The following is a 21,625-nucleotide window of genomic DNA, read 5'->3' as shown; positions in this document are numbered from 1 at the left end:
AAGTGAAATACTATTTTAGGAAGTGTAAATCTTTTTGCCAATGGTGGCTTCTAACACTCCAAAATCATGAAGTAGAAACAAGAAGTACTTCAGAAAAACAAAAAATAAAAAACTGTTTCCCATTTCAAGCATTTTTATTTATATCCTTAGTAGCCTTTTTTCTTTCAAAGAACCATTTCACTCCTCTAAGTGCAGATTAGAGCAGATTTCTGAAATAAAGGCATGATGTACTTTATTGAACACATTCAAGTTGCAGCCTGTTTGCTGAGCCAGTTACCCAGGCTGTATGTTCTGTCAGCCTTCCTGTTCTGGGATGAAGTACAGGTCTACACCTCAGAGAAGCTTGCTGTAGTTGGACAGCATTCAGTCATGCAGCAGAATCAGTTTTTGAGTAGTCAGAGCTCTCTAGTCTGCTAGTGACTTAGCTATCACCTAATGACACACCTCACAGCATCCCCAGTATTTACTTTAGTCGTCTTTTTGGGTGGTCCTGTGCAGACCCAGGAATTGGACTCGATGAGCCTTGTGGGTCCCTTCCAACTCAGGATATTCTATGATTCTAGTATCAGCAACAACTAGCCATCATGGTGCAGACCACTGCCCTGGCCTTACTTTCATTATAGTGCTAGCACTGTTACTGTTACTGCAGAAATGCAGATATTCGGAGGAGTTTGTGTTGGACACACTGTCAGCTTGCAGCATCAGGAAACTGGAGGAACAGAGCATCAGCTAACCTAACTGTATGTTACTAAATTGTTTTTTTGGTTTGGTTTTGGTTTGGTTTGTTTTTTAGGTGCTGGTGTTTGATTTTGGCAGTGAAGTGTATGTGTGGCATGGAAAGGAAGTTACTTTAGCACAAAGAAAAGTGGCATTCCAGTTGGCAAAACACTTGTGGAATGGCACCTTTGACTACTCAAACTGTGACATAAATCCTCTGGACCCAGGAGAATGCAATCCCATCATACCCAGGTACCAAAACTCAAGTTTAATCTTTGCAGAAACATAGATTTTTTGCCCTTATTTCACAGTGTTTTATTTGATTCTATTTCTTTTATTCCCTTGTACAGAAAGGGACAAGGACGTCCAGACTGGGCTGTGTTTGGCAGACTCACAGAACATAATGAGACCATACTGTTCAAAGAAAAGTTTCTTGATTGGACAGAGCTGAAGAAACTCAATGAGAAGAATTCTAGTGAATCCCTACACCAGAAGGTGCATTTAATAAGCATGATAGGTATTTCAAACTAGATGGCCTAGCTGGGATGGAAGCCAGGGAAGCTTGTTCTTAAGGATTCAGAGCACTTCTTTTTATCTTGCTGGCTTTGACCTGAGGTCAGAGCATCACCACCTATAGTGAAGCCACAGAGTTGCTTTTTATTAGTGCTGAGCAATTCAGTTAAGACTGGCAAGGTGGTTTTGACAAGGCATCAAGTGATGACAATATATCAAAGTACTGAAATATGCAGGAGTCAAACTGTTTGGGTGGAACTGTGGGGTAAGGGGGAAAAAAAAAAAAAGCTATGCTCAAAGAAATCTGTTCTGTGTTTTCTCACAGGAAGAATCCAGATCTGAGACTAAACCATACGATGTCATGCTAATGGTAGCTGTGCCCCAGACTACTGTAGGCACGGTCTTAGATGGAATGAATATTGGCCGGGGCTATGGACTTGTAGAAGGAGAAGATGGAAGGCAGTTTGAAATTATCACTGCATCTGTGGATGTCTGGCACATCCTCGAATTCGATTATAGTAGACTGCCTAAACAAAGCATAGGACAATTCCATGAGGGAGACACGTATGTTGTGAAGTGGAAGTACATGGTGAGCACTACAGGTTAGTGAACAATTGCATTTCATCCTGCTGAAACATGGATAAGTGCAGCTAAAACTGCTGCCGTTGGTGGCAAGATTGAGACCTAGACTTACTTGTATGTGAAAATGTTTCAAAGATTAGAAATGCTAATATAGCCTTCCTAGGCTGTTAAGTAGTAGAACTTTTATTTTTAAGGGAAAAAATAGAAAAGTGTAGTTATTTTTCATACGTCAAATGTAATACTGTCCATCTCTGCTTTTACCAGACGGTGGTGTTGTACATGTTCACAAGACAGCTCATTAAGCCAGAATTGTGCCCACAGCTTAACACCAAAATAATTAGGCAGCTGGGCTAATGACAGAGGGCTGAATGTCTTACAAGAGAGGTAGGCTTAGCAACAAGGAAAGTCTTTGCTGGGTAATGGAGAACAGTAACAATGACAGGAAAAGCCCATACCAACTCATTGCCCTTGCTGTCCTTTTTGCTGTTTCTGGAAACCCTTTGCTATGGGTTTCAGTCGCAAGTGGAAAATTTTGACTGTGTCCTGACAAAATGCCTGAGAGCAGCAGGTAAATGTTGAGAGTCAGTCAGCTCGGTATGCTCATTGGAAGTCTCCCTTCTGGCACTAAAATAAGAAGTGGCTTTTGTGGTAAGTAAAATAGAAATAGCCTAAAAAATGATTGCTCCAAGTAGGAAAATATCAAAATTGGTTCAAAGGAGTAAAACAGCTATACAGCTTCAGGCTTTTAGCCAAAAAATGTAGGTCTTATTCAGGATCGTTGAGTTCAGATACTGTGAATCCAAGAAAAATACCATAGCTTGTAAGCCTTAGGAGAAGTGGGTAACACTAATACTGAACTGTAAACAGATTTTTATTGCAAATGGATGAAAACATATTCCATCACTCCAAAAAAGAATACATTTTTATGTAAGAGTCTGTACTTTTATGGGCTTGGACGTACAGTTCACAGTGAAACCATATATTTTAGATGTGACTAGTAGTTTGAATATTCTCAACTTGAAAAAAAACAGGATGCTCTCTCCTAAGTATTTCAGTTGGATGCTGGTCAGCACTGCTGAAGTTTTAATGTTTTTTTAGGAATCTGGCTGAAAGCTCCTTGGTTTTGAAAATCTTCAGTTAATTATATCTGTTTATGTAGTATTCACTGGAAAGAGTAAAATATTCTATAACTGTTTTTATTGTTGAACTTCACTTACTCTAGACATTGTTTGCTTATTATAACAACTAAATAACGTTCCTCTAAAAAAATGTTGCTGCTAACCCTGTTTCCAAACCAACATGAAATATTGAGTTAATTGTAAAAGGAGAGGGAGGGGAACAGGGGAGAAGCTTACCCGATCCTAACTTTTTTTACAACTGCAAAATCCTGCTTTGGTGTTCTTTTGTTCTGTAGGTTTTCTACCAAGAAAGATTTTTCTTTTATACCTGTATCTTTGTCAACTGTTGCTGTTTCCAGTATCACTCAGCAGCCAGCTACTTTGTCTGCTGCCAAAGAACAGTGTGTAATGTGGAAAATGAGCCATAATGCACTCTTCTGGTAACATGACGGGACATACCATTTCACAGGCTAATTTGCTTAAGTGATTGTCAGTTATTTTTCTCCAGATACTACCAGTTCTTCCTTAATGCTCTTTTTGGCCCACATGGGCTTACCTCCACCTGAAGAGACAATACCAGCTTTGCACAAGGGCACACTATACTGGCTTGGTGACCTAATGTTCCTCCAATTGGACATTTTATCTTTCCTGTTCTGGCTGGGATAGTGCTGAGCTGGCAGATGAGATTAAACCACGTGTTATTTAAATTTATAGCCAGTGTTCTTTCTTCAGCATGTGCTTTCTGTTTTGCAGTTGGAAGCAGGCAAAAAGGAGAGCAACAAGTAAGGGCTGTTGGAAAGGAGAAATGTGTGTATTTCTTTTGGCAAGGAAGACACTCCACAGTGAGTGAGAAAGGGACATCAGCACTGATGACAGTGGAGCTTGATGAAGAGAGAGGAGCACAGGTGAGTTTCCTGCAGACCTGGGTGGAAGTCCTGGTAAGATTTGCCCGCCCAAGTGGCCACTGGCAGTAAACGTGGGTGATCTTTTTTGCCTGCTCTCTTTCTGTTAAGGTGTCCTTGCAGGTACAAATAGCCAGCCCTCAAAATTACTTTTAGCTTTAGTCCAACTTCCAGAGACACATCAGCCTCCTTTATGGATGGCTATTTCCCAATCCCTCTTATAAAGAAGATGTTTCTGGGAATGGCTGAAGAAGTCTTGTCTCCTCCCCACTTAGGGATAGGTGAAGCACAGTGAAAGAAATTTGTACCTTTCCTTCCAGTACATATTCAGGTAACAGGACTGTCTTCCTGGCACTGAGAGCAGGAGAAGCACTCTGTTTCATTGAACTCTGTCAGAAGCACTCTCTCTGTTGGGCTAAGACATGAAAATACATTGAAATCGAATTTTCAATTTGTTTCCTCTGTAATTATGGCAGAGATTGCCTTGTTTTCAGAGATTCTAGCAACTGCAGATACAGACAGTTTAGATCAGACAGAGCACAGGCTTGCTTGCTTTGTCTTTAGCCTGAGCTAACTGTTGCTGTGGCTTGACTGTTACTAGCACACAAAATGGGAGATTTAAAGTTAGTATCTTGATAAAGCTGTAATTAATTCTTCAACAGCAGTACAAACATGCCTAGTAAGCCAGTAGTTCACATGGCAGATGTACAAATACACTTGGCCCAGTGTGTGGGTTGCTGTGCAAGCTAGCTGATTTAATGATTGGCTGTAGCAGATTAGCTATATATAAAATTTAATAAGCAAAGAATATGCAGTTGTCACATAAGCCAGTTTTGCAGCAAATTTTAAACCTACTTCAGTTCCTGTGTTATGTCCATAATAGTTTCAAAGAATATTAGGCAATATGGCCTAGTCCTATAAAGAATTCAAACAACAGTTAATTTAATCTAATCCAAATTAAAGTTTATTTGGTATTTCTTATCCTCTAAAACTCTGGATTGTTGGATTCCAGATAGAGGTTTCTTTTAATATGCAGGTCACATATGAAACTCATTGCATGTTGATATATATGGTAACTTAAACAATAGTCAGCAGTTTCAAAGTACAAGGAAAGCCATCTTCGAGGTTGGCCACAACTATATAAATTTTAATAAACCACAGGGAGTACTTTTTTAAGTCTATGTACTTGCTTCATTTTTTTAATGAGTACTGGTGCTTTCAATTTCCAGGTACAAGTGCTTCAAGGGAAAGAACCACCATGCTTCCTGCAGTGCTTCCAAGGAGGAATGATTGTGCATGCTGGAAGAAGGGAAGAGGAGGAAGAAAATGCACAAAGTAAATTACTGTTAGAGTTTATGCCCCCAAATCCCTTTTTACTTATTGTGAAAGTCTCAACTTTCATACTCTATAGAAAAGAGCAATGAATGCCATGAAAATGATGAGACTGCCTTGCTTTCAAGGTAGTTTGTTTCTTCCCTGAGCTTTGAGTGGATTTTGTCAGTTAAGAGCAAGCTGACTTGTTGTATTGATACATGTATAAATTGCTCTAGATGTTTTTTAATTGAGCAAAGTGCCTGTTTGCAGTATGTTCTTTTCTACATAGTCTGCGAAAAAGATCATTTTTATGATCAGTTCTTCTGTGACTAAAGCAAAACTAAGTTTTTTTACCCATTCTTTGCACTTTGCAATATATTCCTTGAATGCTGCAGTTAAGGTACGGGAATTTCAAAGCAGACGTAGCTTGGAAATGTTCCAGCTCACATCTGAATGTGACCTGCTGTGCCCAAGGTGCACAGAGGAAACGAAGCTGAATAGAAGGACTACTCGGTTTATTTCCCTTTTTGTTCCTGTATGGAACAACAGAACAAAAACTTGACTCTTCTGCTCATAACAGAGCAGACATGACTCTTCAAGTCTCTCTACTAGCAAGGCTTCGTAAGGCATTTTTTTCTGCAGCAGAGTTTCTCAAGAAATGTTAGCCAAACCTGATGCTTAGCTAGTTTATTCTGTGACAATAGAGATGTACAGTATGTGAAATTCACCCAGTATCAGAACAAATGTTCCAGAGCAGAGGTCTTGAATTTTCAGTTCCACATGACTGTATAATACCGCTGCACTGTTCCTGTCTGCTCCAGGTGACTGGAGACTATATTGCGTGCGAGGAGAAGTTCCCAATGAAGGAAACTTACTTGAAGTAGCATGTCACTGCAGCAGCCTGCGTTCCCGGACATCCATGATTGTCCTCAATATAAATAAAGCTCTTATCTACCTGTGGCATGGCTGCAAAGCACAATCTCACACCAAGGATGTAGGAAGAACAGCAGCCAATAAAATAAAAGAACAGTGAGTGTCTAACCTATGTTTTGGAGATGTTTATACAGACTAAAATAGTCTGCCTCAAAGAAAAAATGAAATAAAGCTGTCCTCTGAGTACAATTGTAGCATATACATGCTTGCTGAGGAGGAGGAATGGCAGGTAGTCTATTCGTTGGAATGGGGAAAACACATGTTCTGTGATCACTTTCACTTGGGGTCAAATGCACTTACTCATCCTACTGTACTAATTACAGTTGCAAAAATACTGTCTTTCCATTTGGAGGGAGATGCTCAATGTTTGAGTAGCAAACTAAAGCCCAGTCGATAGGAGGACTAGAACCAAGGGAGAGGAACCTTGTGAATAAGGGAGAGGAAATGAATTTAAGAAAGCATGTGAGGACAGCAGTAGTTACAAATTTGTACAGTGAGAATCCCCGGAGTGAATTCATGCAAGCATCTCTTCCTCCTTGGGTATGTGATCAGAAATGCTATGAGAATGGTTGTTGAAATTGTTTGCCTTGTTTATTGATAATTTTTGTCATAATTTTCCAAAAGATTATGTTGACGTGGAATGTATGACAAGCCTATAGGGTGGTTTGGGGCTCTAATGATATGAGGGGTCAGCAGGTGTGTGTAGTGGTGACTGGGGCAGGAAAGTTGGGTTCACTCTATTTCTTTGTGTTTCGTAGATGTCCGCTGGAAGCAGGGCTGCACAGCAGCAGCAAGGTGACAATACATGAATGTGATGAGGGGTCAGAGCCTTTGGGATTTTGGGATGCGTTGGGAAGGCGAGATCGAAAGGCCTATGACTGCATGTTGCAAGGTAGGCCCGCATTTCTGAGTTTGGACTTACTGTGTACTTCGCTGGTCTACAGTGCTGTGAGATTTAATGTAAAGCTTTTGAAGAACTTCTCAGCAGTTGAGATGATCCTTTCAGAGATATGCTTCCAAAAAAACACCCAAAAGCAGCCACCCTCCACTGAGTTGAGTAATACTGTTCAAGAAGGCAGAAGGAAAGTGCTGGAACACAATGTGTTTCATTTTCTTCTCTCCCCCTTCTGCAGCCCCTCTGTTTTCAGGCAGCACAGAGCAACACTTAACGCTGTTAACAACACATTTTCCTTCTCTTCTGAAGGGATTAGGGAGTGGTTCTGCATACATTCTTGTCCAGTCTTTGCTCGGAACTGCCAGCAAAGGTAGCAGGGGGATTGACTTACAAAGTGGAAAATTTGTCAGCTAAAAAGTAGACTCTGAGATGGGCTTGCTTTACTTGAACTGCAAAACAGCCAGTTATGAAACGGCCGATAGCAAGTAGCCAGGATCATATTCAAGCTGATGGCAGCCAGCCTTTTAGCTCAAGTTCATCACAGCTGCTGCCAGTCCCCCAGGACATCTGGTTATCTTTCTTGATTTTTCAAAAAACAGAGAACTTAGTCACTCTAAAAGTTGATTTTTATTTTTTATTAACATTCATCTCCATCATTTTCTATTGGAAATCTTTTTTTTTTAATTTTTGTTCTTTCAAGATCCTGGAAAGTTTAATTTCACCCCCCGCCTGTTCAGCCTCAGTAGTTCATCGGGAGAATTCTCAGCCACCGAGTTCGTCTACCCTTCAAGAGACCCTGCTGTCATCAATTCTATGCCGTTCTTGCAAGAGGATCTTTACACTGCCCCGCAGCCAGGTATATGTTTTAATATATGTCAGTAACAAGCAAATAGATAACTGTATCATGCCTTGGGCAGCAATTCAGTTACTGTAATCACTTCTAACTCAATTCATAGCAGGAAAATGTGTGTATGTGATGCTTATACAGCATTAAGCAATAAAAGTAATTTTTCCCCAATAAAGATGCTGAGAACTAATCAAACGTGCATGTATACCAAAAGCTTGCTATAAAAATACCTTGTTTATATCAGAAAATCTGGGTTCAGCTGAAGTTCAGCTGGATGAATTACAAAAGGGATTGGTAAGCATTGAAATGATCCTGTTCTGATGCTGACAAACATGTAAGGCTGAATTTGTTTGCAGAATTCAGAGAACTAATAAGTGGCTAATGGTGGGTTTTTTGCTTTTTGTCTTTATAGCACTGTTCCTTGTTGACAATCACCATGAAGTGTACCTGTGGCAAGGCTGGTGGCCTGTGGAAAACAAAATTGCTGGATCAGCTCGAATCAGGTGGGCTACAGACAGGAAAAGCGCGATGGAGACAGTGCTCCAGTACTGCAAAGGTAACAGATTGCTGTGCCTGGCTGCTCTGGGTGTGTCGTGCCCTTCCATGCATTGCTGTCCCAAGGTAGTCATTCTCCACTGTGCTCAGGTGCTCCCCCAATGTTGATAAGCACAAGTGTATTTGAAAGTACATTCTCCACTCTTCATTAGCAAACCATTTGCCCAGTAACAGCATTATTCCCAAGTTGCCACATTACTCTGGTGACCCATTTCTGAAAAGCTTTTTCTCCCCTCCGTGCTCTCATTGTGGGAGCATAGTTCAGACATCAGATTTTTAAAAGTGGATTCTGAGAACAGAGCTGCTTAAACGTGATGCTTTCTGTCTAGCTCTTCTTCGATTTCATAACCTTCTGTGTGTCAAAAGACTGAAGGAAAATACTGTTTGCTGATGTAACTGGGTTTTGATTTAGTGGGACAGATGGAAAGTCTTTGAAGATCCAGAACAAGTCTCACACAGAAACAGGTGGCTGCTGGAAAAGCTGGAGCACAGAGCTAAGGCATTTTCTCAGTAGTTTCCTAGATTCATTTCTATAAGGCAGAGCTACTGCTGCTCAGTGAGCAGTGATTCAAGCTGCAGCTGATGATCATGTAAGGGTACTCTGACCAGATTCTCTTCTGCACTAGTGTAGTTTCCCTGGGACACTGCAATGCTTTCCTTTCATTTCATCTAAGGTTATGTGAGGCTGGAAACGGACCTTGCAACTTCCAGTGGAGGATGAGCAAAGAAAGGTGTGGGTGTACTGTCCGGGGAAGAAGGCACAGTAACAGCCACGTTCTGTTAGTTCAGAGCACTTCTCACTGTGAATAAGTTGCTAGGCCTTAATTGGCGCAAACTATGTCCTTTTGCAAGTAAAGGCGTATCTCTTAGAGACCTTGAGACCTCGTGATGATACTGATTTTTTTTCTGTAGCAAAAGCTTTACAACTTGTGACACAGCTGTTGGCAACTGTCATCTTCTCCCATGGACATTGGTATGTTTGAAGAGAGAAAACGATATCCTTGTTGGATTCCACCATTATGAGGATAAAGCCAGTCTCTTCTTCCCAAGCATGTCCAATAAGAGCAGGAGCAGTTGCTGTGTTTCTGTTCAGCTGGCTCTTGTCACTGAGGGGAATTGGTAATACCTGGCAGGAGATGGCTGAAAACCAGTAGTGGAGACACTGAAATTTGACCCTTATGAGACTATATTACTAACCTGTGTAGTTCATCTTCTGATCAAAAACAGCAGGTTTTTAGGAACGGGGTGCTAAAGACAAGGCAGTAGTTGGAAAAGTCTTCGGCAGTGACTGCTAAATTCCTAAAGAAGAAGCTAGCTCTTCCTTCTCCTCCTACATCCCCCCCCCAGTTTTTTTTTGCAAGTCCAGAGGAGCAATAAGATGTGTCTCTGAGATCATTTCATACAGTGGTCTTCACAGCAGAAGCAAATGTCAGCACAGAGGAGCAGAGCCTGTACAATGAAGTGCCTAGAGTTGCCCAGCAGGCTGGTGAGAGAGAGGGAAGAATCCCCCAGTCTGTATTCCTCATGTAGAGCTGTCATCTTCTGGTAAAGAAAATCATATTTTCTGGCCCAAGCAAAGATGGAATCTGATACGCATGCTGAGGTTTGGATACTTTCCCACATTGCATGAACATCACTGAGTTAGATGATGGGAAGATGGATTGACACCTACCTTCTGCACTGGGATAATTTTGCTGCATCTGAGTTTGCACAGTGGAAAGCTCCTCAGTGAGTCCTCATGGGTCTGAAGTTTAGCATACATATCATCGTTTTTTTCTGGCTACTAACTTTTTAGCCCCCTGGCCATAACTTTGCAGCAGTGATGGCTTTTCCCTCTTTGCCTTGGGGTTGTTCTCAAGAGCTTGGAGCTGTGTGGTTGGATAGGTACGGAGCAAGATTGTTACTCTTAAAAAAACATTTCTGTTTGCATTATGTCAATTGCAAAGTTGATGTCACAGTCACAGAACGTGATCTTTGGCAGTTTTTTCACTATTCAAGCTATGTTGTTTTGCTGGTCCTTTCATGATCTGCCACTGGGCTGTTCTGTCAACCAATTCAAAATTTCATTGTATCAGGCTATCGGGGCTGACTACCTTATCAAGGTGGAGAAAATAAACACAAGGAGATACCATTGTTGCAAATATTTTGAGTATCAGAATGTAGAAGAGTGATCAGAAGCATTAAAAGACTTCTCTTATTTTTCTCTTTCCATTTCTTTTGTCCTCTCTCTCGCTTTTTTCTTTTTCTTGGCTTTAACTACATGGTGATGTGAAAAAGATTGATTAGCAACTCTGAATACTCCTGGAATATACCTTTTCAGTTCTCCTTGTGCATAAATTTTATTTAAGTTGTCAAAATGTATTGACATTTTTTGTGTGTTTTTATCTGCTAAATCAGCAGTCTGGAGAGCTGAGCCACAGACAGCTAAGAGAGGGAAGAATCTGGTTTGACCGTTACGGATTTTTACTGAGGAGATCAGCTTGTGATGAGGGCAGAGTTCACGCAATGAAAATATTTTTCTGCTTATGTATGAAGTCAGTCTTACCAGAGGGTTACACCTATACTGGACCATTATCAAATGCTACTTCCCTTTTTATCTCTTGGCTAAATTACTGAGACTGGAGCAGTTCAATTAGAGCAGAATTTTTTGAACGCAAAGTTTTTAAGTACTTGTTGAATCGTTCATGGTAGAACGAACAAATAAACCATAGGGGAAAACAAATATGTGGAAGAGATTGCTACTAATATCTGATGTTAAGCCAAACCTGTCATGTTCAGGTTTTGCCAACTAACTGGAACAATGATGTCCAGCCAGGCTCTCTCTTTGCATTCAGCATAGGTGTTACATCAGTTCCATGGGGTGCTCCCTGGCAGTGGGTAGGTGGCCCTGTTCTTTTAGATCTTCACACTTCGCAGCCCACACAAATGAAGTGTAGGTGGCTACAGTAAGCAAGCTCATCTTTAGCAGATTTGTATACTCTTGAGGAAATCTTAGTGTATTAAAGATGTTCTGAGATTGAATGTAGAATTTTGCATGAAGTTACAGCCTTCAGAAGCAAGTTGGTGTAATATTGCTCTGTTAGCAATACCGCTTTGATTCTGGACTTAGCAACATGTTCAGATTTTCCATCTCCTGTCTGAAAGAATGATATGATTTGATTGAGTTTGAATCCAGCTAAGATGAAGGTATAAGAGTTTTTAGAACAGTAGCTCCTCCCAGCACTAACCGTCTTGTCTGCCTCTTTCCAGTAACATTTGGAGTTTATCAGTGCTTTTGAATCCTTGTATGAATTCATTCGACCAACAACAGGGCCTTTATTCTGCTGTACTGGGTGTAATGACTTCAACTACTTCTCTGATAGGGCATCTCTCCCAGTCAGGGCTCTTGCCATGTCCTATGTAGTGTACACACATACCTGTTTTATAGAAATGGGACTGCCTTTGAAGATCACTAGTAATTACCAACCAGCTATTGCAATACCGCTGGTATTCTTCAGATCCTGTTCCTTTGAATTTGTAGTAACAAAATGATGTCAGCATCCTGAGTTAAGGGCAATTACACATTCTTACTTAAGCCTTCAAGCTTAAGTTTGATTTGCTGGCAGGACACTTCTGCTGAGTATATTAGGAGGTTTCTTTTACCTGAATTTGACTAATTTCAGATCATCACATTCTGCTTGCTCTATTCTCACTCTGTTCTTGTAAGATAAGACATAGATTGGGTTAGGAAGAAAATGTGGATTTCTTTTTTCAGTGTACATCGTTTGATCTTTGTGGTCAGATACAGTGAAAAACTTACTTAAAAATACTGAAAAATATGTTAAAAGATGCCATACTAGATTTAAAAAAAAAACACCCTGGTGAAATTTATTCCTAAGGCCTTAAATTACTTCATCTTTTTAGGAGACAATCCATTAAACATACTTACAAAGTAGTTCTGTGTAGTGGGTGACACCAGAAAATGTGGTACAATTTTTAATTTCTCTTTTTTGTGTTTTGGCTTTTTAGGAAAAAATGTTAAGAAGCCCCCAAAATCCTATCTAATTCATGCTGGCCTAGAGCCTCTGACCTTCACTAATATGTTCCCAAGTTGGGAACACAGGGAAGACATTGCAGAGATCACAGAAATGGTAAATCTTTTCATTGTATGCACTGTTGCCTATTGCTAGTAAGTGTGTCTTGTGTTGTCAGTAGCATTGATGTTTTGTGCTGTCAAGCCCCAAAATCCAGATGATAAACCTACAAAGTACAGTTTAGGAATCTGCACAGGGGAAAACAAACAAACAAACAAAAAGCATAGCTGGATTCTGACTGGTAGTGTGGTTATCAGAGGCATTTCCAGTTGTTTTCCATGTAACTTCTAATACTGCTTTTTGTTAAAAATGGGGACTAGAGAGAAGTGGTGCCTGAATCATTTCTTAGAAACAGATGTGCTAGAGTTCAGCAGAACAGCTGTTTCAGCTTTGTGGAACAGGAACCGACCTGCAGCTCTGCTCAGTCCTCCAAGCTGGAAGAGCTGAGGAGCGAAATGCCATGCAAAGAATCAGCTGCTCGAATTGCTCCAGCACTGACGTCCCCATCTGGGACGCACACTGACACCGAATTACACGTGACTGCTTTAAAAGCCTTCAGTGAAGGGTGATCTCAAGGCAAATGACATTTGCTGCTTCTGCAGCCATCCTTGGAGGAAAATGCTGGCTTTATGACTAAACACAGAATTCAGCCTTAAACTGGGGTTCTTAAAGTGCACAAAGTCCTTCTGCAAAGCACAGGCGTTTTTGTGAAATTGTTGTAGGCAGAGGCTGGTAAGCTGTGTGGATCTGCAGGTATAGCTTTGTGGTATGGGTTGATCCCATGGCACCTACAGACAGTTGCTTTTATCGGATGGTTTCAGTACTGTGATCCTGAACTTACTGTTTTCCCTTTTCTCCCCACAGGATGCCGATGTTTCTAATCAGATAATCCTTGTAGAGGATGTCCTGGCCAAGCTGTGTAAAACTGTGTATCCACTAGCAGATCTCTTGGCTAGGCCTTTACCTGAGGGAGTTGATCCACTGAAGCTTGAAATTTATCTTTCAGATGAGGACTTCGAGGTAAGGAGAGAAGGGGTGCACTGTTACTCTGTGTATGTCTACCCTTGCTGTTAAGTCATTTGGCAGTTTTGCTACATGTAGGTGTTCTTACTAATAGCGTATCCTCTTGTTTTAAATGCAGGTTGCATTAGAGATGACGAGAGAAGAGTACAATGCACTGCCATCTTGGAAGCAGGTTAATCTGAAGAAGGCAAAAGGACTTTTCTAAGCTGTGTTTATTGGAGTGAGCTCTAAAGGGATGTCTGTTTTCACTTTCTATGCCCTTTAGCAGAATTGTACCCCACATTTACAAAATAAATAGAAATAATCTGAAGTTATTAGTGACTACCTATCTGGAGGTGTGTAATATTATAAAAGGCCAAGAGAACTCTTTGGAAATGGAATTTGATTTTGACCCTTAAAGGTAATGTGTTTAAGCTCTGCTCTCCTATGCACTTAAACAGTAGTTTCTTGAGCTACTGCTGTAGCTGTCCTTTGGCTATATACAATACTTGCCATTTTGTTTTTGAAGAAGTTCTCTTTGTAAAGTGTTATTTTGTTAGTTTGTGGATTACAAAGAATTTATATTTATATAAACACATAGAACAAGTATGTATTTAACAATGCAATATATATTCACTTTCGAGACTTTCATGTCAAAAATACAGAAAAGTAGCTGGATGGCAGTTGCTTGTACTGAATTAGCTATACCACCAACATGTATCTCTTATGCATTCTGAAAAGTTTCTCTTTGCAATAGGTAATGAATTGTTCTCAGTGCTGCTTCAGGTGCTAAACTGAACAAAGCGTTTGTATTTATAGCATGGATTTCTTGAGAAACTATGCGAATCAACCTTTATACTTTAATATCCAAAAATGTATAGTGCCTTGTTTTTTGTGTACAGTTTATATACAAAAAAAGATTGGTCTGCATTTTGAAGATGGCTTAGAACGGTCTCCTACGTTACTTTTATAACAGTAGAAATAAAAACATCTCAGTTTCTAATACTTGTTGTAAACATTAAACATGTCTTTTGTGATATAAGAACTGAAAGTAAAAGCTTCTGAATAAACTCTTAGCGATGCTCTGACTTGTCATTATTTTGTACTGTAAACTGTACTAATTCATTGGAATCTTCCATAACATGGTATTCTATCAAAATACTTTAACCTTAGGTGTCTGCGGGTGTTGTACAGAGTTGTAATTGGGGAAGCAGATAATCTAGAAAAAAAAATTGTATGAGATAAAACTAGGTTGTACAACACTTCAGTGCTGCATGTTGGGACAGTCACACAACTCCTGTATCTTCTGAGTTGCCCTGTTTTATACATGAAACCAAAATTATTATGCTGATTTTCAACCTTTGAAAAACCTTTTCAACCTTTGTGCAATTGGGAGTAAAACTTGAACTGAAAATGAGTGTGGCATTGTGTTCATTCTTTTCAATTATCACTGAAGTCCGAATTGTTTTCTTTCAGCTAATTAGCATATTGGATCGAGTAATCAAGTAAAAAAAATCTTTATTGTTTGAAATGTTTTCCAGGCTTTTGGCATTTTATAACAACTTGTGTGGTTCCCCTCTGGTGGCCTGGTGGATTTCACATTTTGATTCCTGCCAGCATGAGTAAGTTGTCTTCTGCAGTGCAGCCATTTGAAACTCCTCCTGCCTCGCTGAAAAGTGACCACCTGGAGCGGGGGCTGTTGCTGGTCTTGTAGTTCTCCTCCTAGGCCCAAGGGAATAAAGTAGGATCTCTAAGTGTGGAAGGTGTAAACTTACTCAAGGTCTGCAGTAAATATTACTCCGTAGTTAAAATTAATCTTGTTCTGAAAGATCAGTTAAGAAATTAAGCTAGCCTTTAACTAAATAAATCAGAAGTACAGAAACACACAAACACTGTTCAGCTGATGCGAGGTATCACAGGTGAATTTTCAGAACTGGTATATTTCTTTTCATACTGGTTTCTGTCAAGAACTGAAAATAACACAATAAGAGGGCAGCAACAATATTTAGAGCCACGATTCTTCCTATACAGTGTCCTATACTGCTATTTCCTCAGAAATCCTCCACTATGTCTTCTGGAAGAGAGAACACTCTTAGTTTGAAAATGCAGGGCTTTATAGTGACACGATATTTTTTCAAGCACTGAGAGGTTTCCAAACTCACTGCTGCCTTCATGCTATTGTCTAAGTACTTTTGCACCTATGTATTTTTCTCTTTCACCCTCTCTGGTGATAAAATCAAGCAGGAATTAAGTTTTGTTTATTCATGTACTGTGAGGGTAGCACGTTCCTCTGTTTTGATTTTCTCTCTAGCAGAGCTGATTTGCATAGCATGATTGACCTTGTTTTTCCCTCTGTCAGTGTAGCATCATTTATTTTTGTTTTTTTTGAAAACACTATCAGTCCTCCAAGTGCTGCTGAAGGGCAACATCCACCTCTAAAGCTTTTGGAAACCCAGCTAAAAAGGGTGACAGCAGGCACAGAGGCCTGCAGGCAGTGAAATATAATTAAGTGTCGTCAGCTATTGGAGTTCCCGTAATTTTAAAACATTTTGGTATCTTGTGTCCCAGTTCCTGGAACTGGAGCAGAACCCAACTTCTTTCTTAGTGCTTTGTTCCTAACTTTGTAAAGGAAAGCTTCGAAAGCAACTCAAAGCTGTGGAGAAAATAAAATATTTTTATTGTCCTTAATATACTTGTTATTTATCAACACGCTTTGCTGAAATGCAAAGCTGACAGTAGAAAGCAAGTCAGTGCGAGGCCTCAGTCAGAACTGTGGGGTTATACTGTAATTTTTGCTGCCATTTCTCTCCATCGTGGGGATGCTGTTTGTGGCTAGAAATTGGAAAGGGCCTCTAACATTGTCTTGAATGGATTTTACAACCCCGTGTAGGAAATACAGCATGGGCATGGGGGAAGGAAGGGGGAGCTGTTTGTGTGCTTGGGGTATTTAATGCCGTATGCTTGTTTCAAATAGACCCCCACTTAATGTCTAGGGTGAATTCAAAGGCAAAGTCTCTGGCACAGGGGCTGTGTGTTTGGAAAAAGGCAGTACCTTGAACACAGCATTCTGGATTTTCTGTCGATCTCGCAGCTTCCAGGTCTCGAGCCAGGATTCCGAATCTTATCTCCTGTGGTTTAAAACTGATGGGTACTGACTTAAAAATACAGCTGTTTGATTTCACAAACATTCCTGCACATGTAAGGCTTTGCTAGCAGTGAAATGGGCTGGACACTTGAACGCATTAGCATGCCAAAACAGCAAATAAAACATTGTCTGAAAAATTTGCAGCCCATATGCTTTAGCCAGAAGAGGAAGGAAGATGGAAGGGAGGTAGCGGAGATTAAAAACTAATTTTTACAGTTTGGGAGGCTTGTTTCTGTACACCACCAGTCTCACAAACATGTATTTAGTGGGGCAGGAGCTGGGGGCCCACGTGCAGTATGGTGAAAGCTGATTCTGAACTCTTCTGAAAGCCTGTGGTGCTCTGGTGGGAGCAGAATAGCTTATCACAGCCCAGAAATAGGAGAAAGCAGCCTGCACACCCAAGTCATCGCTCAAACACGAGGCCCCTGTTCACTGTTTTGCTCTCCCAGCACTGGGAGTGCTGGCAGCTGATAGCTGATGCTGCAGGGAATCCCTTTTGGGTACAGGGTCCCCTTTGCCTCTCACGGGGCAGCAGCATGTGGCTGATCATATGAGCCCAGGATGCTGCCATGCACAGATGAACGTTCCTAACCTTTCTAGTTTCCTAATTTGCATTGGATCTGCGGCTAAGTTCTGCTATATCCTGTATCTGTACTGGGGGTAGCGTAGCCACAGCATTAGTTTTTCTCTAAGCAAAGTGTCCTGACCCTATAATAATAGTATTACCAAAAAAAAACAACAAAAAGAGTTGAAATATTTTCCTATTTTTCCTCTTCATGTTAAGCCTTAGCATACACATTGTGCTGGCTTCTTGCAAGCACTCCTCATTTACCAAAGGTGCTGTTTTGCTGTTCACAAGGCATTGCAGTTGCTCTGCAACTTGCACGTGGTTTTAAACTCCCCCTTTGGCAGCCCCCAGCCCTGCTCTGTACCAACAGCTTGTGTGGTTTGTTTTTGTGGTACTCGGGGATGGGGATACGTGGTCAACGGGCAGTATTTCATCGGCCATGGAGTTGGCAGCCCTGTCTCGTGGGAGGACAGCCCTCTTGCATGCTCCTCTGCACTCAAAGGGGGCAAAGGAGGGAGCACCACGCGCTGCATGCACATCATCATCCTTCCTGCAGCTGGGCTGCTTTGCCTTTGTGTGCTCCCTGCCCTCAGTTCCTCAGGAAACCCATGCAAGGTGCCCAGCAGCCAAGGCAGGCACACAAGATCTGCAGCAGGGGCTGCATCTTCACACTCTTCCACCCCAAATCTTGTGCTCTCCCTAAGCCCAAGGAGCAAAGATGGCCCCATCCTGCTTCTGCAGCCACAGTCATAATGTAAGGGCAGCCCCAAGACTCGAGGTTCACATGCAGTCCTGACTCACTGACAGACAAAAGGAAGCACCAGTTTTCTCTTGGCAAGACCCTACAGCCTGTACAAAGCCTGTACAAAGCTTTGTAAATCCTTCCTGCTCGGTGCCACCCCTTAGGCTAGAGCAGGAATATGTTTCCACAGCCAGGACAAGTTTCTTACATCCTGTTGCTAAAAGACACGATATTTACGCATAAGGAACAGTTTTGTCCTCTTCTCTCTTCACGATAAGCAACTGGGGCATTTGAAGAAAACTTCAAATAGCATATTTGAAGCCCCAACCAAGGGCTTCACTTGAACCACCCCAACCAAGCTGGAAGAGGCCGTGAGGGGTTACCCAGCCTGGCTGCTGATGCCAATGCTACAAGCATGACCTGCACCCCCCAGACTTCTGCTCTCTCCTCTGCAGGGACCTGGACACACCTAACCACCAGCCGAGTGAATTAGACAAAAGTCCTGGACAATGTGCAATGCTGGGAAAGCAAGGGGAGGGAGGAGAAAGCAACCTGTCATATCCCCATTTTCCATAATGCTGGCTCATGCCTGATGAATTAACTTAGAGTTGAAGCTGCTTGGCTTCAATTTCGCACTTACCAAGGGGGCTGTGTTTGCTCGGCCTCCCCCTCTGCAGCCCCTGGTTCCAGGCTGCAGTAATCAGCACATCAGTTTTCCTGCGGCAATTGCTGAGCCACTTGAGCTGTGATAGCAGCACTCATATTTAATCCCTTTAATTTAGGTATTTACTATGCAAACTGGTAACTGTTTACTTGTGTGGTTATTAATTGTCTTTATGCAGCCAATAAACATATAGTAGCCTTGATATGATCGCTACTCTCGGTAATGGCAACTTACTGCAAAGAAAGGTTCCTGCTTCCCAGCTCCATAAATTGGATGCTGTATATAATAATGTTGTTGAAGTGGTAACACTTTATTATAAGTGCCTCTGTTCTCACAGAAATCATTGTTCATTCTGCGCTTTATAAATTGCTCATGACTTATAGAGAGAAAAGTAATTGATTTGGCTTGGCTTATTTATGGGGGCCCAGGCAATATTTTATTCTTTTACTTTTAGAGCTTTTTGAACTTCAGTCATTTATGCAAGTAGTTTCCAAGAAAAATCTAAACTAGTTCTAATACTTTTCCTTTTTCCAACTCTGATTGCTACCTTCATTTCATTGAAGTCTTGCCTTTTTTTTTTTCTTTTTTTTTTTTTCCTTTCAGGAGTATGATTGCTGGTGTCTTAATGCACAGTTAAAACTTTTCTGTTTTTTTCTTTTTTTCCCTGATTTTTTCTATGTGATTTATTAGTGATCTGGGAAAGATGATTCTCTAGTTCAGAAAGGATTTTTAAAATTTGGCTGCAGACCAGAAGCAGAACTGTGCCACACTGTACCACACCAGAGGAATAAAAACTAAGCAATTTAGCACACTTTGCAAAAAGAAAACTACCAGAAATAGCCTGGGGTTTTGACTTTATTCAGGAGCCTCTGGTTTACTTTAGAATCAAGATTTCCAGAAAAATAGACTTAGTTTTTATAATGCTTTTTGGTTTAGATAGAGCCAGACATTCTGCCAACATATGATTACTGGATGAATTAAGATTTGCAAGATGAACTTTGCAAAAGCAGATGCAACACTCAACACTCTGAGTGCCGTGAGGCACAGAAAAACTAGCCAAAATTACACCAAAATTACAGAGCACAGGAACAAACTTGGGGAGTCCAGAGCCTGAACAACACAGAGACAAGTTGGAGCCCTCCAGGAATGACCTGTGAAGATGAGATCCTCTGAACCATCACCAAGTCAATCTCATTGCCTGGGCCATTGGGGAAAAATAATTAACCAAACCCAAGAAAAAAGGATTCCACAGGCTCCCTGCTTCCTTATTCAGGTGGCGCACACCAGCAAGCAGGCAAAAGCCTGGGCGTATGTTGTGTGCAGGGTAGCAGGAATGTGCACAGGCAAGGAGAGCAGAATGCGTTAGACCTCTGACAGCTGGGGTACTGACCAGCAGATATAAAATCCTTTTGCTTTTTTTTTTTTTTTTTAATATTTTGTTTTCTCTCAGTAAGGTCACCAGGATATGTTTTGCTACTAGTTTGGACAGAGTACATTCTGCAGAAGAAGAGCTACAGTTTGTCCATAAAATATGTGCAAAGACTTCATAAGGTGAGGTTCTGAGGAGCCTGCATAGGTTCGTCAAATAAGGTACCACCTTTTCCAATAAACCCTACTTGCTGGTGTTCAAGACTGAGTGCTAGAAGCACATGCATTTTTGCGTTTGAGGAGCTTCCTGCAGCTGCCTCATTTACAATAACACAGAACAGGCAGTGGTCTGTGGGACGCTGGTAGCAGCAGATTTGATTCCAGGTATGTCTCTAAAGCAAGATGTCCCGTGTTGGATATGACTGAGCGTAAAAGTGGACCTTCTGGGAATACACCAGTGCGTGCAGCATCCTCACTTGTCCTCAGCAAGTCTTCTATTGCTTTGTTCCCCCCAAAGGGTATTCACCAAATCTTCCCCTCGCTTAGCCAAACTCATTAAGAAATGTTTAAACCCCTTAAAGCAGCATGTTCCAGATCAGGGACCGAGCTGTGTGTGGGGAGGACAGCAGAGCCCAGGGAAGGCAGGCCGAGGATGCCTGCTAATGAGAAGATGCCCCTGGTAGATGGGATAACGATCGTACCTTCTGGGAAGGGGAGAGACAAGGAAAATCTGCTGGGGAAATGCCAGCACTGAGTGACTAAAATGTGTTTCCATTTTATATTAAGCAGCAGCAGAAGGCTGCCAGCCTTGTTTGAATTTAATGGCAGATTGTTCTTGTTTCACCATCACGCCACATCATGTGAGCCGCGGTCACAGGACCTCGCGCGGGCAGATGAGCGGCGGCTGCACCACACGCACGGCGCCGACACCGCGCCTCCTCTGCACCTAAGGCATACCAAAAAAACCATGGTTAGAAACCAAACCAAACCAAACCAAACCAAACCAAACCAGACCAAACCACAAAAAAACACGGTGCAAGTCTGAGGTGCAGCAGTGAGACGGGGGAAATGGCTGGGTGCCCTCACAGCCCCCTGGCGCCGCTCCCATATTTTTGGGGCCTCCTGTGAGGTTCCCCTTCCTCCCGGCGCCCTCGGGCCCTCGGCAACCCGCTGCCTCGGGGGCCGGCCGCCCTGCCGCGGGCCGAGCCCCGGGGCCGAGCCCGTGGGCCCGCTGCCATGGAGCCCCGCGGCCGGCAGGTGGCACCTCCGCCTCGCCCAGCCCGGCCCGCGGCCTCATGGCCGGCCCCGAGCCCCGGCTCCCCCCCGGGGCGGCGGCCCTACAGCGGGCCGCGAGGGCGAGGCGAGGGGGCTTTGTGTGGCCCCTCGAGCACGTCCCCTGCCGGCTGTGCGTCTGGTAGCCAGTGTGAGCAGGCTCCTGGGGCCGGGGGGCACGGCGTCGCTTCCCCTCGCCTGCCCCAGCTGGGAGTTTGGGCTGGTCAGGGCTTCAGAGAGGTTGTGATGAGCGTGGGTCGGCGCAGCGAGGCGCTTCTGTACACCCACACAGCCCTCCTCCATCCATCCCCTGAGTGCGTGTTTCTGGTGGCTCCATCCCGCCTGCTCTGGCAGGATACCTGGCACGTTGGTGGGCAGAGCGGTGTCTTGCCCCTGGCGCGGATCAGCCGTGGCT

The 21,625-nt window shown here is 42.4% G+C and overlaps 1 protein-coding gene across 11 annotated transcripts in view; it reads left to right on the top strand.

Annotated features, from left to right (window-relative positions):
* SVIL (supervillin) overlaps window positions 1-14,534 on the top strand; it is a 137,005-nt gene extending 122,471 nt beyond the window's left edge. For all 11 annotated transcript variants that reach the window (XM_080579932.1, XM_080579926.1, XM_080579925.1 and 8 more), the window contains 12 exons: window positions 794-969; window positions 1,068-1,212; window positions 1,556-1,832; window positions 3,684-3,835; window positions 5,062-5,167; window positions 5,968-6,175; window positions 6,838-6,971; window positions 7,675-7,830; window positions 8,234-8,377; window positions 12,385-12,506; window positions 13,314-13,469; window positions 13,591-14,534. In XM_080579932.1, the coding sequence (XP_080436058.1) occupies window positions 794-969; window positions 1,068-1,212; window positions 1,556-1,832; window positions 3,684-3,835; window positions 5,062-5,167; window positions 5,968-6,175; window positions 6,838-6,971; window positions 7,675-7,830; window positions 8,234-8,377; window positions 12,385-12,506; window positions 13,314-13,469; window positions 13,591-13,677 (1,863 nt within the window). In that variant the 3' untranslated portion in view covers window positions 13,678-14,534. The remainder of the gene's footprint in view (window positions 1-793; window positions 970-1,067; window positions 1,213-1,555; window positions 1,833-3,683; window positions 3,836-5,061; window positions 5,168-5,967; window positions 6,176-6,837; window positions 6,972-7,674; window positions 7,831-8,233; window positions 8,378-12,384; window positions 12,507-13,313; window positions 13,470-13,590) is intronic.
* The last annotated feature ends 7,091 nt before the right edge of the window (window positions 14,535-21,625 follow it).

This window comes from Anser brachyrhynchus (genome assembly GCF_964034855.1).
Source record: "Anser brachyrhynchus genome assembly, chromosome: 2".
NCBI lineage: Eukaryota > Metazoa > Chordata > Aves > Anseriformes > Anatidae > Anser > Anser brachyrhynchus.
This window is presented reverse-complemented; position numbering and strand designations above follow the sequence as displayed.